This window comes from Macadamia integrifolia, chromosome 8 (assembly GCF_013358625.1).
Source record: "Macadamia integrifolia cultivar HAES 741 chromosome 8, SCU_Mint_v3, whole genome shotgun sequence".
Taxonomy (NCBI): Eukaryota; Viridiplantae; Streptophyta; class Magnoliopsida; order Proteales; family Proteaceae; genus Macadamia; species Macadamia integrifolia.
This window is the reverse complement of record NC_056564.1, coordinates 27,381,334-27,400,566: the sequence shown is the minus strand read 5'-3', so window position 1 is coordinate 27,400,566 and position 19,233 is coordinate 27,381,334. Positions and strand designations below refer to the sequence as shown.

Here is a 19,233-nt window from a genome sequence, read left to right as displayed (position 1 = left end):
CTAAACTTATTATAATTGCATCAATTTTTGAAATATTTCAAGAAAAAATAGTTTTTTTTTTTTTTTTTTTCTCTATCTGTTATAGTAATACCAATATGCCATGCACGGTCTCCTTCTGGCAGTTCATGAGAGAGAGGGAAAAAAAAACTATTAATTACCCCAAGCCCAAGGACAAATACTTGGAAACATAAAAAATATTATTATAGGTCCAAAATGAACCCTTGGCCGGTACCTTCTTCATTGCCATCTAATTTCTTCCTTCTGATTAAGGGTTAAATCCGTGGTGGACTTAAGAGGGAAACCTAATCTAGCCTTAAACTTGTCTTATTTTAAAAAATATTTATTGGATATTAATACTGATACTTGCCTAATAAATCTAAAAAAAAATGAGATACTTAATGCACGAAGCTATATATCCCTACTATAAGGCTCTACTGTAAGGCTTAGGGAGGGTAATCTTTCACTCACTTCGAAGAGAAACCGTGTCCATAATTGGAATTCACTTTAAAATATCGTTCGAATAGTACTCCCACTAAAAAACATATATCCTTTACTTGACCTTAAAGTTAGAAGAGGACTCCCATTGTCCCACATATCCCACTAAAGAAAAAGGAAATATCCTACTTTTGGAGGCTTCCAAGGGAACATGGAAAGTTTATGGGGAGAGTGTCATATCAAGAGAGCATATGATTCATATTAATCATCAGGTCTAAAGTTACCAAACCCCACACGTGACTGAAACGGCTAAGGACACTAATTAAGTTTTCTTTCTTTAAATTCAATTCTCTAATCCCAATTGTTTTGTGCCATTATATTATAATACCTTTCTCTCCATGCCATGATTACTGATAGTTAAAACACGTTTTAAATGCGGTTGCATTTTTTTACCGTTTAAAATGCGTTTTTTCATATGCTATTAAACAGTACGGAAAAAAATGAAAACGGCAAAAAATCCATTGTAAACGCGTACCCTTTTTTTGGGGTAAAATAAGAATTTTATTAAAAAAAATTAATTAATTAAAAAAAAACTATTGGTAAAAGTGAAGAGTGAAGACAATATAGTACTTGGTTTTTGGCTTTTAACTTCCATACTATCTATAGGAAAAAGATCTCATCTTCTTATAATCCATTGAATAAGGAAAAACTAAAGCTAGCAATATCTCATTTTCTTGTAGCCCATTGGGCTATTTTATCTTGGGACTCCCAGAGCTTTTGGAACATTAGATATATGTATACAGGTAATAATCTCTCAAATTGCATGAGTATATTACCGTTTTTTTGGTTTCGTTTTTTTAAAAACTACACGTTTAATACTCGTATCGTTCGTTTTCATCCATTTGTCTTTTCCTTTTTTTTTACCGTACCGTTTATCGTTTTTATCTGTTTAAACCCCATACTAGACGTTTCAATTTTTTTTTGCTGTTCCCGTTTTAACTAACAGTGGCCATGATACGTCACCATTATAATACAGCTTTCACCTTTGTTGTGCCTCCTCGTGGGAGCATCATTAACACTGTATTAATTATTATTATATATAATTAATAATTATGAGATTATATATAGTTAATCATCTTTATGGTGTCATAAAATGGGAATACTCCAGGTCCAATGGACCAATAAAACCATGACCATTGGAATTTGGAACTTTGGATCCTATTGGATCTTGATTAAGGTAAGTTTTAGGGATTTAATTAAAAAAAAATTTAAATAATCTTGATCAAGTTTTTCTTCAAAGCTACAGTAACCTACACCCATTAATTTTAAAGGGGAGTCTTACATAATATTCGTTATGGAAAAAAGATTTGCACAACATCATTCCAAAAGCGAAATTGCACGCGTGGAAGCCCTTTCTTCTTGACCTAGATTACTTTGGCATCCCTTTAAAATGTGCTAAATATCAACTATTTATAGGTTTTTCTTAATACCTCCGTCAGCCAAAGCTGCCAATAATGCACAACGCTCCACCCATCCAATACTATCATAGATATGATCTTTTCCTATTTTATGTGGGAAGGTGTGAGTAGGATAGTATGTCTTGTTTAAGACTTAAGTCTCGGTACATAAATCTTCGAAATTAAAGGTTAGGATCCAATATTGTTGTGGAACGCTCTTATTCATGCTTGTGAGGTCTATTGCTCATCTGAAATTCTAGTCATTTGTAAAATCACTCACATTTTTATCCTTCTTAAAAAACAAATGGAAGATTTTTTTTTTTATTTTTTTTTTAGCTGCAAAACAGAGTAAAAGGGGAAAAATCTATGGGAAAATTACATGATTACCCACTTATAGGTTTCTCTTAACAAAATTACCCATCAAAAGTTTCAGTTAACAAAAATAGCCAAAATTAGGTTTTCCTTTACAAAATTACCCACTTAAAGTTTAAGTTAACAAAAATACCTAAAATTGAGTTTGGGTTTACAAAACCACCCATTCAAAGTTTTAGTCATAAAAAAATACATGATTATATGTGGAAGATGAAAAATCACTATTTTGGGTAATTTTGTAAACCCAAACCTGATTTTGGGTAATATTGTTAACTAAAACTTTGGGTGGGTAGTTTTGTAAACTCAAACCTAATTTTGGGTATTTTTGTTAACCAAAACTTTTTTTGGGTAATTTTGTAAAGGGAAACCCAAAAATGGGTAATCATCCACTTTAGGCGAAAAACGAGAGATGTAAACTAGCAAGTCCTCATGAAATAAGGATTTCCAAGACCCTTGGTTTGTGCAACCAAGAACCCATTTTGCAATATTGTGGGCATGCATATTCTCCTTTTACATCATTTTTACCTAACTACTAATGAATTTAATAGAATCTAATGATGAGATTGTCAAATTTATAGGGAAAGTGCATCTATTATAACTTTGTTTTCATACTAGTGTTCTCAATGATTATTTGTTATCACCACAAGAAAACTTTTTCTTCTTTTTCTACTTCTTCTTTCTTTTCTTTCTTTCTTCTTTCTTTTCTTGTCTTTTCTTTTCTTTTCTTTTCTTTTCTTTTTTTTTTTTTCTTTTTTTTTTTTTAAATATAGTATTAATGTTGCTAATGCTTAAACTTATTTTTACTAAAAATTAATTACTTTTAGTGGCATTTATTATACTGCCACTAAAGTAATTAGTTTAAAAAATAAAAATCATCCAATTAAGGGCTACCTTCATCTAATTTCGATTTCAAGTTGAGACTAGTTTCACTGGAATAATCAATAAATATATTTTTGATCAAGAAACTAAACTTATTATAATTGCATCAATTTTTGAAATATTTCAAGAAAAAATAGTATTTTTTTTTCATTAATCCATTTGACATCTCACGTAGCAAAAAAATAAGACATCATTTGTCTGAACTCTGAACATTTTACTCAAACACTAACACAAGAGCAAACAAAGGTGTTAATTATACATAATATTCTAATCTTAATTCATTATTTTAAACTTTCTTACCGGAAAAAAAAAATTATTTTCAATATTAAGAAGCTACATCAGTTCAATAAACATGTATAGGGGACATATACATGAATGGTGTGGAGGCAACATGCATGTACCAATACTCATAAACCACAGATTCATGCACTGCTTAAGAGTGTTCCATTTTTCTATTGAGCTAAGCTCATAGAATCTATATCTTCTGCACCGAGTGGTGAAGTGTGATAAACATCAGACGATTGAGAGCATCTGAACACACGTTTTAAAGAATTCCTAATCACCCAATGCTTGTTACACTAATGCAATGACTATAGACGATTTTCACACCAATAACTCACGGACGTGAAGTCGTAAACCATGCATGCGGATTACCTGCATTACCTATGCAAGGAGTGTGGTCACTGGACTCACGGCCATGGGTTACCATTGGTAAAATTTGGTCTTGGTAGCATTAATAATTAATTCATTGATACATATGAGAGAAGGTTGGCTTGGTTCACAAGACCCATGGAAAGCCCATTTAATATCTGACAATAGCTTCAACTCTTCAATGCTCAAGCCCAAATACATAGACCATAGGTTGGTTCATTTTCGAGTGTATCAACTATTTGGGCCATAGGTTGTGATATGCATAAAACCTATCACACAACAAGCGGTTGACGGGTGGTATCCGTCAACTTATTATTTAACCTAAATGGAAACTAACTATACTCGTGAAAAGCAAACTCAAACGGGGTGTTTAGTGTCTTCACTGCTTTCAGTGAAAGTTGAATGATTCTCATTCAACTCCAGTATGTCTCAATCCATGCGGTTGTGGAGTCAGTATGGGCCTGCGGGATTAGTCAGGGCAAAGGACTGGATACCCGTCTAAAAAAAAAAAAGAAAAATGCAAGTAACTTCGGATCCTGAGATTCAGGGAAGATCCAACCCTCTCCCTAAAAAGGGAAAAGCTGATGCAACTTCCCTTTTAGGGGAGGATTCTCCACACTAAAGAAGGGAACCCATTGGGGCACAATCCTTCAATCGACCTCAACTTGCAAATCAAGAGGACGTCCCTAGTACGACTCTACCTCATCACGTGCTATAAAAGAGCAAGGGGAATCAAGGTGAAGGCAAGTTTACGGTCTTGCATACTATTACTTTCTCCCATCTTACTGTTGTTGCACGAGTTCTTGACTTGGGCACCATAAGGTTTTTCCTGGAATCCACTACGGGCCTACGGGCCTTTTCTTACCCCTTACATTGTGCAGGGCGAAAGTTCCATCACCAGAACAGGTTGGTTCATGGAATACTTTTTAAAGTGGATGAACAGTTTATTATTATTATTTTTTTCTAAAAGAGGGAGGGGATAAGATTATTCATAGTGACTAGTATCTTTCAAAAAAAAAAAAAGTATAAAAAAAGGTTATCAAACAGTTTATTTTGGGCCAATTTTCCTGCACTCACGGTGAAAGCACGAGGGGGTGTATGGGGCGTGCATGTGGGTTCTCCTCCGTCGGATCCATGCAGTGAATTCTTCGGACGGCTCAAAAAAAATTTGTCCACTTTTCTCCTTCTTTGAGGGGGATAAATATTCTATATATATTTTTAATTCCAATGTGATAATAGTATATCCTTTGATTTGTTTTGTAAAAAAAAAAAAAAAGAATGAAAAAGAAGAAAAAAAACCAATATATTGAACTTTGATAAAAATCAAATAAAAATTTTAATTGATATTTTTCATAGAGGAAAACAAAATACAATAACTTAGTTATATGTATAATGGCTATCATAATATATTCTTTAAAAAAAAAATCTATCATAATATATTAAGGAAAAATTAAAAACAATCAAAATACACACAAGATGTTATGAAAATTACAACAACAAAAAAACCTTGTCCGAATTTAATGGGGCAACTAGATGGATCCAAGATATAGACAAAAATAATCACTATGTTTAAAAACCAAGGTGAAGAATGCTTCACATGTAATGATTCCCAGTATTCATAATAGTTACTAGGGAAAATTGCAACGCCACCCCCTGAACTTTTCGAAACACCAAAGTCATTCCCTGAAAATTCAAACAATCCTAAATTAGTCCCTGCCGTTAGCAAACACAGTTATGTGGTAGAATTTCTGTTAGTTTGTTCCTAAAATACCTAAAACACCTCCATATGATTTGAAAGGACAATATTACCCCCCTTTCCCTTCTTCTAAACTCTCACTCTAAATCCCCAAACCGAGAAGGAAGAGAAGAAACAGCCGTCGCCTTCCTTTGAAACCTACAACTACCGTCATCACCTCTCCCCTCTAGCGTACTACCGTGATAAGGTATTTCCTTCAATGGTTGTAAGCTCTCTTAGAGTTTTTCTTCAATCTTTGAAAGTAAGTAAGAGCTTAACTTTAGGGTTCTTCTTCCATGTTACATAGTTCATATCTCTATTCAAATTATTCAGACTTGATTAAACAAAATTAATTTGTGATTTTGGGATTCTATTCTCTAACTATTGGGTTTTGGGGTTCTATTATCTCATTATTGGGGTTCTTTTCTTAAAAAAAAATAAAACGCCTCTATGGGGGAATTGCCCACTCTTCAATGGTTTAAATATTCCCGATTCTAGATATCTTTTGATTAGAATCAAACTCCAAAAAATCCAAATTATTCTTCAAAATTTAGTGATGATCTCTAACTTACAATCTTCTTTTACTGTTTCTTATTACTTTTATTGTGTTTCTGTGATTGAAATCGGAGGGGGAAATAAGAAATCATGCTCAAATTTCTACTACGTAAATATTATTGGGGTCAACTTCTACAAGTTGTATGCATTAGGAAAACAATGCATGAAGTAGTAGAACTCTTCATAACAGGCCAAGTCACCGAAATTGGACTACTTACCCTGTAATGAGTCCAATCAGCTTCAATTTCTAAGATTACATGATCTTATAAACAAACCAGCCACTTCAGTCCTTGATTTCTCTTGTTTTGTTGGGTTTTGTTCGAAACGATATCCCTCATTTTTAGCAACTCATTAAATTTTGGGTAATTTACAGCGCCACCCCTTAGAGAATGCCATTATTATAGGGACACCCCCTCTCTTTCACCAAATTAAACTCAGACCCCCTACCGTCAGTCTCTGTTAAGTGATGCTATGAAATGACATTTTAACCCTTATAAGTAAAACACCCTTATCTTATTATCCCAAAAATACCCCTCTCTTCACACGTATACCGTTTCATTATCTCTGTATCACTCTCTCTCCATGGCCGAGGTGAAGGAATCTCTGTTGTTGCTACCGCCGTAGTCGCCGGAAGGGGGTTCGTAGCCGCTAATCTGAAAAGCCTTGAGGAACGCCGGAAGGCTTGTGATGAAATCCGCCGTCGTCGCCTTTGCCGGAAGGGTTGTGATGAAATCAATTTGGAGATTGCAAGTATCGATCTTGCCATAACCCCATGTCTTTAGAAGCTCCGCCGTGATTCCTTCCATGTCGCCATCTATCACCGGTTCCGCTGCTCTTCACGGAGATCGATCGCCACTGCTCTTCACGAAAAGAATTTTTTTTGACCTTTATTTCTCTTGCAACCAATAGAAATATAGAACCTATACGTTAAGTTTGAGCAGAGGACAGAAAAATTAGATAGAAAAACAGAGAGAGAGAGAGAGAGAGGAAAAAAAAAAAAAAACTGTGAGCCTGAGTTGCAGCAACTTCAACCTGGAAGAAGCTCAAGAGCACATTAAACGAAGGAAAAATATTCCAAAAAAAAAAAAAACTAAACCTGAGAGGTAATTGAACTGAAATTGGGTATTTGCTTTCTTCCCCAACTCATCAGAAATCTCTCAAGGCCATTTCTTCCCAACAAGGAAGGGAAAAGGAAGAATTCAGAACCCAACAACGGCGCCGCTGCTCTTCACGGTAAACGCCGCTGCTCTTCCAAAAGTTCCGGTAAACGCCGCTGCTCTTCACGGAGATCGATCGCCGCTGCTTTTCACGGAGATCGATCGCCGCTGCTCTTCACGGAGATCGATCGCCGCTGCTCTTCACGGAGATCGATCGCCGCTGCTCTTCACGGAGATCGATCGCCGCTGCTCTTCACGGAGATTGGGAATGGGTTAGGTCTCAATTTGGGGAACAGGGTATAATACCATAAATGGGTATTTTAGGTAGTTAACATTTAGAAAGGGTATTTTGGTATTAAAAGAAAAATATAATAGATGACATCAGCATATAAGGTATATTCCATAACAGTGACTGACGGTAGGGGGTCTGAGTCTAATTTGGTGAAAGTGAGGGGGTGTTCCTATAATACTGACAGTCTCCAGGGGGTGGCGCTGTAAATTACCCTTAAATTTTTTAGTATTTTTGCTATTCTCTCATTTTACTATGTTTAATTTGCAGATAACCGATGTCTACCACGAGTGTTAATGACAGCAACCAAAGTGGGTTAAGGTATGTGAACATAAGATGCAAATGTCCCGAACCCAAAAGGGCATTGGTGCGAATTTCAGAGTCTAGTTCGAACCCAAACATGTTATACAACTGCTACCCTGAAGCACCAAAAGGATGTCAATTTTTCTCATGGTGTGATCCTATAGCTGCACCAAGACATTTATCTTAGGCAACTAATTAACAAATTCTCGTTGTTGGTGAAAGAATCCAAAATCAACAGATGAAAGAGAGATTGATGCATTGAAGAAAAGAATTAAGCATTTAGAGAAAGCGTATGAAACGATGAAGATTGTAATTGGTGTACTTGTGGTGGTCTGTTTAGTGTTGTGTGTAAAAAAATGACCTTATAATATTTAATAGTGAAGTTGCGTCGAGTCTGTACTTGTTTGAACTTAATGAAAACGTTCCTTATCTGTTTTTGTTACTAAGTTGTTGGTTAACTTTAATCATGACCCTCAAATTGAATGGGCAGCATTTTGATGGATAAATGGCCATCATTATGATGAGTTCCTAAAACTAGTACATTTCAACCAATTCTGACCATAAATAGGCAAAATTTTGGCTATAAAATGACATTAATATATACATGTAAAAAATACCAAATTGACATCCCATGTCTAATATTAAATGGACAACATCTTAATTAAATACTTGTAACATTACACAATTGAAACCAATATATTTCATTACAATCAGAACTATAAGGAAACATCCAAAACATATCCATGAATACCAGTTCATAACGTATTCCATATAACCATGTCTAGTATGAAATAAAAATAATCCTAAAAAGTAAATCCGTCAAACACATCCAAAACCATAAGGAAACACCCAACTGTCTTAAACTCAAAAAATGTTAATTAACACATCATTGTTTTATTCTGCTTAATTAAAACATCCAAATTGCTTGTGCTTTATTTCTTCCCCTACTCCCTTGCTGTCCTCTTTGCTCGATTGGTCTTTTGCTTGGTCAATACCTTGTCCTGTAAACACCCAATTGTGCTAGCCATAGATGTCTGTGATCTAGTCATTCGTTGAGATGTGCTGATCTCATCTTGACTCTCTCATTTTTGTTTCTTCTACACAACATAAAATAAGTATGAGATATTTATTAAACAAGTTTCAACTAAATAAAGAAAGTGAGTTGCATTTACCTACATACTCTTCTTTTTACTAGTACATCCATCCTGCTCAGCATCTACAACCCTTGGGCATGTCCTCTTATTGTGTCCTTCCTTCTTGCAGATGTCACACCTAATGGATGATGATCTCTTCCTGAAGTCTGAAGGAGGTGTTTCTCCTGGTTCTCTTTTCATGAGTTTGTGAGGTATACCTAGTAACCTCTTTAGGTTTGGTGGTAGTACTCTCTCATTAGGAACATCATCCTTCAACCCTTCCAGATCTGAAAGTGGATGAATCATATGTTTGTATGTCTCCATGTATTTTCCAATAGTGAAAAATGGATCACAGTAGTTGATCAACTCTCCCCTTATGTATGATATAGAAGCTGCATCATGGAGACAGTGTATACTAGTAGTTTCCCAAGCTTTACAATCACATTTGTAATCTTTCAGATTAACCACAAATCTATTTTCAAATTTATCTAATACCTCAAATTGACCTTCACAAGCTAGTTGACACCTACATTGCCTTGTTTTTGTTGAACCTTGTTCAACTTCACCATAACCCTTGATGTTACTTTACCCTCCTACATGGATGCCTTCTCATACTCCTATGTAATCTACCCATTAGTTTCATCCTTAGCTGATCAACCAATGTGAGAATGGGTTTGCCCCTTAAGTCTCAACTCATTGATTAAATGACTCAGTCATATTGTTCATGATATGATCACTCCTTGTTCCTACATCAAAGGCATACCTTGACCACATCCTCGAGGGTTTTTATTCAAATACAAATATATCTTCTCTTTAATCTCATTAATCTCATTGATGCTATTCATTTTCTTTTGAAACTGATGTTTAGTTAAAACTTGTGAGGCTGCCCAAAAATGTAGTGTCAATAGCATACCAGAGTGCCTTGCCTTTAGGTTTTGATATAAATTCCTACTGCAAATTCTTTAGTGAGCATAAGGGAAGACTGTGAAAATTACATCTGACAGTCCCTACACAACACATAAGGAAAATGATAGGACATAAAAATGAGTAATTACGAAATACAGATTTGATTACACAAAGATTAAATATATATATATATATATATACATATACCTTTTGTCTGTCTGACATTAATGTGAGTGACATATCATCACTTTCATCTAGTAAAACATCTCGTAAATTATTCAAAAACCACATTCAGCTGCTCTTACGCTCAACTTCAACTACACCATATGCAATAGGAAAAACACCATTATTCTCATCAACAGATATTGCACTCAACAGAACTCCTCCATATATGCCATTGAGGTGGCAGCCATCAAGACCAATGAATGGTCTACATCCTCTCAAGAAACCCTTCTTGCAAACATCAAAACAAATGAACAATCTTTTAAAAATCGGATTATCTGACATACGATTCCCGGTCTCAAACTGAAGCTTAAAAATACTTCCATCATCCTTCTCAAGTACAAACCTATCAGAAGCAAGTAATTTTGCATACGACTTGGAATGGCTTCCTTCATTAATTTCTTGGGTAATCTTGCATGCCTTATACAGCTTGGTGTAGTTGAACTGAAAACTATATGTTTTCTGCATATGATCAACCATGGTCTCTATGTTCATTTATGGCTCAACCCTTAACTGTTGAAGAATTTTCGTTGCTATCCATCTACATGTAGCAGACTTATTCTTGATTGCATTAATACATGTATGAATTGGGTTATACATCTTTATCATGAAGGTGACACCATCTGATAGTGGTGAAGCATGTAATCTCCATAATCAGTTTGGTGCTCTGCATATAACTGTAACTCTAGCTTGTTCATTTTTCAGTATGATAATATCAAACCCCTCTTACAGTATGTGCTCTCTCAAAGCTTCCCTAAATTGGTGTACACTTCCATACATATTACCTTCAGCTAACTTCACTTTGCCACTTTCACCCACATAGTTCTGTTCACCAATTTTACTATAACACTCTTCAGATTCATATCCAGATAGGACATCATCAATAGAATCCTTAGCATTTTTCCCACACCCATCATCCTCAGCCTATGTAGCTTCACTGCCATTCTGACCATCTTCTCTTTCACTTTCATCATCCCACACTTCTTCGTTGCCCATTTTTCAATCTTCATCAGATTCAACCATAGAGTCATCCGAACATACATTGCTCTTGCTAACAGCCCTGACAACCTCATCAGACCCTCTCAATTTCTTACCAATAGCTTCACTTCTGCTACTAGTTCTTCCATTAGAAGTAGCAGTGCTCCTACACTTTGCAATAGTCATGGTACCTTTACCTCCCCTAACAATAGTTGTAGTACAAGCAATAGCACTTCCACTTCCACTGTCACTACTATTAGCACTAGTAGCAGTCCCACATATAACAATTTTCCCTCTACTCTGACCAAAACCAGCACTATATGGTTATAGAGGCTATTGACATTATCCAGCAGGTTCATCATCAAGTTCACCATCTCTATCATTAACTAGACTGCTAGGGAACTAGTTGACTATAACTTCATTTGTTGCAGACTTGTTGTGAACAATGTCATCTACATACATATTTATCATATCATAACTATACAAACCAAACAATTCATACACTGATGGATCATCTGTTACCTCCCTTATCTCATTGTTTGGTAGTATGCATTTTACTTTGAAAACTACATTGTGACCCACAGGGACATGTGTGATGAGTTCATTGTAGATGTCATACACCATGTCCAAGTGTCCAAATATGTTTGGGTCGACAATTTTAACAACCGTCTTCCAACTCCAATGGTATTGGATAGCATACTTAACCGTCATTGTTGAAGAAAATCAAATGTGAAAACAGATAAAATTAGTAATAGTATTTAATATTCATCAATACTAATGATTGGATTGTAAATATCAACCAACTAATAAAAAAAATAAAAAACTAACAATTACAAGTGATACATGTTTCTCAAACAACACAAAACAGATATTATCCTTTTACTCCCAAGTTACAGCATTCTAAAAGATTCATATCCATCAAAAGTGAATAAGAACTGTTGAAAAATGTGGTGAGGGAAAACTGAGACCACCACAAGAATCCAAGCAAATTAACATGAATAAACTGTCAACTTATTTAAAACATGAAACACTATCCACTAGTAAAGCCCCACTCACAGAATTTACTTCTTCAAATTGTAACAACCAAGGGAGAATATGCATTTGAGCTTGATGGAATATTTACAAGTGGGCATGCACATTGAGATCCATTATCATTTTATTCAGTTCAATTTGATCGATTTTACACAGATTACACAGTTCAGTCCACTTCAATTCAAACACAACAAACCTAAGATGAAAATCAAGCTATTGAATGTAGTAATTAAATAGCTTAAGAGAAAAAAAAAAACCCAACAAACCTGAGATGATATTTTGAGTTTCAGTCGACTAGCAGGGAAGAGGGCTTTTTTTAATTTTGAAATCAATTTTATCGATTTTACATAGATTACACAGTTCAGTCCACTTCAATTCAAACACAACAAACCTAAGATGAAAATCAAGCTATTGAAGGTAGTAATTAAACAAAAAAGAGAACAAAAACCCAACAAACCTTAGATGAAATTTTGAGTTTCAGTCGACTAGCAGGGAAGAGGGCTTCTTAAAATTTTGAATTCAATTTGATCGATTTTTCATGTGTTACACTGTTCAATCCACTTCAATTCAAACACAACAAACCTAAGATGAAAATCAAGCTATTGAAGGTAGTAAGTAAACGAAAAAGAGAACAAAAAACCACCAAACCTAAGATGAAATTTTGAGTTTCAGTCGACTGGAAAGGAAGAGGGCTTCTTAAAATTTTGAGTTTCTTCCTTCTTCGACCGTCTAACAGGTAGCAAAGGGATGAAAAATCAGGGAAACCCCTTCGATCGTGTGTTCAGTGAAGATCAACTCAGAGATGAAGCCAAGGGACGAACCCCCTTGAGATGGCAATGGCGACGAACCAGAGAGAGATAGATCTAAGATGGCAAGCCATTAAAGGAAATACCTTGTCACGGTAGCATGCCGGAGGGGAGAGGAGCCCACGATCTCACGCCGAAGGGGAGAGGTGATGACGGTAGTTACAGGTTTCAGAGGAAAGCGACGACTGTTTCTTCTCTTCCTTCTCGGTTTGGGGATTTAGAGTGAGAGTGTAGAAGAAGGGAAAGGGGGTAATATTGTCCTTTCAAACCATATGGGGGTGTTTTAGGTATTTTGAAAAAAAAAATCAGAAATTCTACCACATAACTGTGTTTGCTAACAGCAGGGATTAATTTGAAATTATTTGAATTTTTAGGGAGTGTCTTTGATGTTTCGAAATGTCCAGGGGGTGGCATTGCAATTTTTCCTAACTACTTTGAGTTCTATTATAGTCTTGTGGCTTAAAACCAAAATCTAATGATGTCTAAACTGAGGGATTAATGTGCAACACTTGGTTGAGGTTAAAATTACTAATAATAATAAAAAATAAAAAAAAATAAAAAAAGCAACTACTTAGATGTTATTGGTTTCTCTTTGTTTTGACCAAGCGCAAAATTTTTTTAAGTTTTCTTATCCTTCTAATTTTGTTTTAATATTGATTTATTCATCTTAAAAAAATAAGGCAAATTTAAAAGAAATTTAACCACATCAAATCTACTATCAATTAGGTTTAAGCTTATGAAAGTTTATCATGTGTCGAGAGTTTCCAATGACTTGATGTCATGTTTGTATTTATTTGATAAGTTGTATAAGAAATTGCTACTCGTGTCAACTTTTTCTTTTTGGCGTGAGGTGATAGGTGGTGGAAATACTTCTTGTGATTTTGACCTTTGCTATTTACACAATGAATTGTCTTAGGGGGGCAATGGTATTGTTGTTTTCTAATAAACAACACGAAGAAGAGATGGACACACAAACAAGACACAATGAAAGAGACACAAATGAAATGAGTTATATGCCGCTAACTACCATGGAGCATTACTGCATTAAGTGTGAATGAAGAGTATACAATTACATGGATTAATTGTGATGATTGAAGGTATTTTATTGTAATTTATATATATGATAATATGCAAACAATGCTAAAGAGGGAGGGGAGGGGAGGGGAGGGGAGGGTGGGAAGCACTCAAGAAAGCAAATCAATTGGTATTTTTATAAGCTCTGACTAGTTGGTGCAAATTGTTGTAACATTTGAAAACAAAAGTTTGGGTTCTATACATGGGGGGAGGAATTCATACACTAGTATTGTATAATGCTATTAGATACATTTGAGAGGGAAACCTAATAATTATTGTCAAAATAAATAAATAAATAAAAATTTTGGGGTAAATAAACTAACACAAAAATTTACTAGGCATATTGAATAAACTATGACCATACCCATAATTCTAGCTGCTATGTGGCAGCTTAGATGGTTCTAAACATATGTGTGAGCTTATATCCAAAGTCTTCTATTCACGTGTGATGTTTCAGTCTACTTAGAGGTCACCATGTGGTAAGTTAGAATTATAGTCTAAAGAGGGTGTATTGATATTTTTTTTTTTTTTTTTTTGGCTAGTGATGGGTATCCAGGCCTTTGCCCTGACTAGTTCCGTGGGTCCATACTGACCCCACAACCGCATGGACCGAGTCATACGGAGGTTGAATGAGAACCATTCAACTTTCACTCATGTGTGAGCTTATATCCAAGGTCTTCTATTCACGTTTGATGTTTCAGTCTACTTAGAGGTCACCATGTGGTAAGTTAGAATTATAGTCTAAAGAGGGTGTATTGAAATTTTTTTTTTTTTTTGCTAGTGATGGGTATCCAGGCCTTTGCCCTGACTAGTCCCGTGGGTCCATACTGACCCCACAATCGCATGGACCGAGTCATACGGGAGTTGAATGAGAACCATTCAACTTTCACTGAAAGCAGTGGAGAGCATTAAACACCCCCGTTTGAGTGGCCCAAGGTGTGCTTAGTGGGAGTCGAACTTAGGACGTTCGAGTTTACAGCTCGTACCAAGTTCGTTGCTCACCAACTGCGCTATCCCCTTGGGTTAGGAGGGTGTATGGATATACACAAAAGGATATGACATTAAATGGGGGAGTAAATAATTGAATATGAAACTGAAATTTTACAAGGGCCAAATTAGACAATTTCCTAAATATCCAAGGATCAAATTTGTAACATCGTTCTTCCATATGGCGGAATTAGACAAAAGTTACAAACCTAATCGTAACCTATAATTATAATTAGATTTCCCCTTTTTCAATTAGGTCAACTTGCCAATAAATATTCATAATATAAATATATATATATATATATATCATGAGGGAATTGAAAATATTGATAGTTTAAATACTGAAACTTGATTCCTGAAGAAAATGTATAAGATGATGACATATATTTATTGTATATTAACATTGTTAAAGAGGAATAACATTTTAAATATAATATATTAGAACTTAAAAAATTACCAACTACTAAATACCAAAATTGCGAGTTTTCCGTTGTGTGGAATCAAATAGATTCTTATAAAAAATTTATCATTATGGATTATTATTTTATTAGATATTATCTAGAAGGGTACCAAAGCGAATCTCTGTCACTATCAAAAATTCCAATAATTTTTAAGTTCATGAACTTGACGAAAACTTTAAAGGGACTCCAAACCAGTGAATCAGTGGGCCGGCCCAACTCCAAGAGATCCAAACCAATGGATTGTTGTGGGCTAACCCCTGGGCAGCCATTATTTGTTGATACTTTTTATTTCTTGGTGGGACCCAGCAATCTAACGTTTGGATTTTTTTTTTTTTTTAATTAGTCTACAGCCATTTGATCGCCCCTTGGTGTGAGCAACAAGGCTAAAAAGCACTAAATTTGAAATTTTAATTCCCGTTTTGATCCTTTAGTTAATTAAAAAAATTAGTAAGAATATATCACAAGAAAAATTATAGTATAACAAAATGAAAGTGATGAAAAATCCATCATAATATATATATATATATATAAAGAGAGAAGCAAGCACGTCCACTCTCTATTGTCTCTGAACTAAACAAAGAGATTTCGAAAAAAAAAAAAGGTTCCTAATTGTGCCGCTTCTACAAGAGTGTGAAAAGATAGTTTTACCCTATATAATCAATGCTTTCAACTACTTCTTCATTGATCCATAAATTGAATCAATAATCAAATGACAAAGATTAATAGAAAGAGTGCACGAAAAAGCATTTACAGAGACATCATTTTTTATTTTATAGATACGAATCAATCATTTTTTCAGACAAATCATTTTCCCAATAAATTATGGAAGTATCCAAAAAATAATAATAATAATAATAATATATCAATCAATCCTAATTCGCAATTTAGCAAATGTGCTAATTTAGCCAATTAGGACCCTCTTTCCCACAATTTCCCAATGTGCCCTCATGGTTAGTTCAAATTACCATTATGCGCCGGGGGCATGCACAATGAACACCCTCTGCGCAATGAGGGGCTGGCTCCCACAGTCCCACTCCAAGAACGTAGGTAGCAGAAGTTCATATATCCTTCTGCCAAAAAACATAAAAGTTCAATATCCTACAGTTGAGCGCCACTTTGTAATTTCACAGAAAAGGGCTGCGCTGGTGAAACATTTGAGGATACACGTGTACAACACGGGCAGGACGGGCAGCCGCTGGCGTGCTACCCGGGTTGGGGTAAAAAACACCTCTGAAGTAGAGCCCATAGAGAGAGAGAGAGAGAGAGAGAGAGAGGGGGCTTAATGGGTTGGGCCCATGCCGTATTCAATGGTTATGGGATGTGGGTCCATGCCCCAAAACTACCATTTTTTTTATTTATTTTGGAGAGGGGAAAACGACAAAAAAAAAAAAAAAGAGAAGACGCGGTGTCGACATAAAGTGACCGCCTAACCGGGTTGGTGAACCTCTGCTCGTACGATTTGGCGAACGGGGTGGGACCGGTGGTTCCTGGTTGCAGGTCAGTTTTTGGGGTTTGTTTTGGTAACTGTCTTGGACCGTTCGATTCAGATCCATCAGTAATGAATTGTAGCATTTCAGTAATTTGAGGCTAAAGTTAAGGGTCATTACATTACCAACCTGACCTCCCGTTTACTTAATTGACCAAGAGAGCGACATGCTTTTTGTTTTCTTGATAGAAAAGAGAGCGGTATGCTGATATTGCAAGGTGAGAGGTGCTGAAACCCTCAGTTGTTTGCCAAAAATGGTGAGAGATGCCGAAACCCAAATTCTCTCACCAACGCCTTATAAAGTATCCGCCCATCCACCCTTTTTCCATAAGTCACCCCTCCCTCTCTCTCTCTCTCTGCATCTGAGTCTATTATCAGTCATGGAAGGTAGTACAAGGAGACTCACTTTTATTGAGGAAGACGATGGTCCTGCTTCTCTGGCGGATATGGAAGCTGGGTTCTCAGGGAATCATCATCTTCAGCTTCTAATGAGATCGTCTGGCTTCAGTGCTTCGATGAGAAGAAGGGGTAGCTACAAGGCTCTCTCTTCTCCGAGATTCTATGAAAGTAGTAGATTCGAAGAGCATCATCAGCAGCCTCATTTCCTTGAAGCTTGTTACCTCTGCAACAAGCCTCTCCGTGATAATAGAGACATCTTCATGTACAGGTTAGAACTCAAATGAGTCTCAGAACTAAACCCTTTATTAGAATATTTTTTCTTTTTCTTTTTCTTTTTTTGTTGATGTGGGCTATTAGATTGATGGGGGCAAATTTTGGTTGCAGAGGGGACACTCCATTCTGTAGCGAGGAGTGCAGGCAAGAGCAGATAGAGATAGATGAAGCTAAGGAGACGAACTGGAATCTCTCTGCTGGTTCAATTAAGGGCCTGAGGAGGAAGGAACAGAAGAAGAAGAAAACTTGTTCTACTTCTCCTACTCTACGGACGGGCACGGTCACTGCTGCTTGAAATTACTGAAACGAAATCTAAATAGGATTGCTTTGGCAAATTGGGAAAGGTGATTCGGTCCTGATCTTCCCAAATTTCAGAATTCAAGGCTCAAAACTAGTTGATCGAGTGTCATGTTTTGGATCGCTCGGAATGACCTAGTCTTCATTAATCGAAGAGCTTGGACCCCCCCATTGATGAGTTTTTTCTCGCTTAATCAGCTTGGCACGAGTTCATGACAATCAATAATAAAGATTTTTATCATGGCCATTATCTTCATCGGCAGTCTCATGATCATAATTGGAACCCTCTCCCTTTGGGTTATAAGAAGTTGAGCTGCGATGAAGGAACCCCTCTTCGTGCCATGTTTGATATCCCAACTGTGTATATATTCCTGACCTCAGGCTACTCCCATTGCCATCTCAGGTATCTTGAAGGATATTTGGTTTCTCGCAGCTCATTTTCCAAGCTCTTCCTTTCTTTTGTATTTCTTGAGAAACCAAGAAGGCCTTGTCTATGGCAACGTTGGCGTCTAAGAAAGATTGGTCTTGTAGTCAGAGAATGATTTATTCTTGCCTGCCTTTGCAATAGAATGGATTTTTACAAAAAAATAAATAAATGACTGTAGAACTAAATAATAGAAAATTGGTAAGGGAAAACTTTTTCCAAAGAAGATTAGATAAATTTGAGGGAAGAAAAAAATCTACGGCTGTGTATGCAAGAGACAGATTGGGCCAGACTTGAGAGATGAGGGAAGATAGAGAGAAGTCGAAGAAGGGCAAGAGTCACCGTTTTGTGACTCAATGGAGAACAAAATAGAGTGAAGGGCATTTTGCATCAATCTGCCCTCTGGTTTGTCTATATTACGTCTTTTTCCCTTGAATTTTTTTTATTACATTTAAATCCATAAATCCTAACATCGTTAGACTGACGTTAGTTTTGAAGATAAAGACTTAATTGCCCCTAATCTGGTGAAGTGAAAAAATTTTGGAGAATGCTACACTATTTGCTGGAAAATGCAGCGAGCTCCACCTTCACGGGACAAGGTAAGTTCCTCTTCTCTTTGGTTAGGTGAGATTTTGGACATTTTAGGGGTTCTAGTTTCATAAATGTAAAAAGGGGTGTAATAGTAATTTTAAGTTGGATTTACATGATTAGGGGCAATTAGGTATTTTCATTTTCAAAACTAAAATCAATCTGATGGTGTTAGGATATGTGAGTTTAAATGTAATAAACGAAATTCGAGGGGGAGGACATAATACAGGCAAACGCGAGGGGAGGTTGATGTAAATTGCCCTAGAATGAATAGAGGTGCATGTTTTGCTTAGAGACCCTAAGCCCACGTGAAAGTTACAGAGCCTAAGCTGGG

At 36.0% G+C, this 19,233-nt stretch overlaps 1 protein-coding gene and 1 long non-coding RNA gene across 3 annotated transcripts; one reads left to right on the top strand and one right to left on the bottom strand.

The window, feature by feature from the left end:
• Positions 1-8,490: 8,490 nt before the first annotated feature.
• On the bottom strand, positions 8,491-13,128 carry LOC122085930. Of its 2 annotated transcripts, XR_006142277.1 has the most exons (3): positions 10,080-13,128; positions 9,006-9,973; positions 8,491-8,930 (listed from the first exon to the last, which is right to left on the bottom strand). It is a non-coding gene; the product is annotated as an uncharacterized LOC122085930 (long non-coding RNA). The 2 variants fall into 2 exon arrangements; XR_006142276.1 differs by having other exon boundaries at positions 9,006-13,128.
• Positions 13,129-17,119: 3,991 nt separating this feature from the next.
• On the top strand, positions 17,120-18,437 carry LOC122086289 (FCS-Like Zinc finger 1-like). The gene is made up of 2 exons (XM_042655038.1): positions 17,120-17,585; positions 17,702-18,437. Exons 1-2 carry the CDS (start codon positions 17,173-17,175, stop codon positions 17,883-17,885), a joined length of 597 nt encoding a protein of 198 aa, XP_042510972.1. The 5' UTR covers positions 17,120-17,172; the 3' UTR covers positions 17,886-18,437.
• Positions 18,438-19,233: the final 796 nt, after the last annotated feature.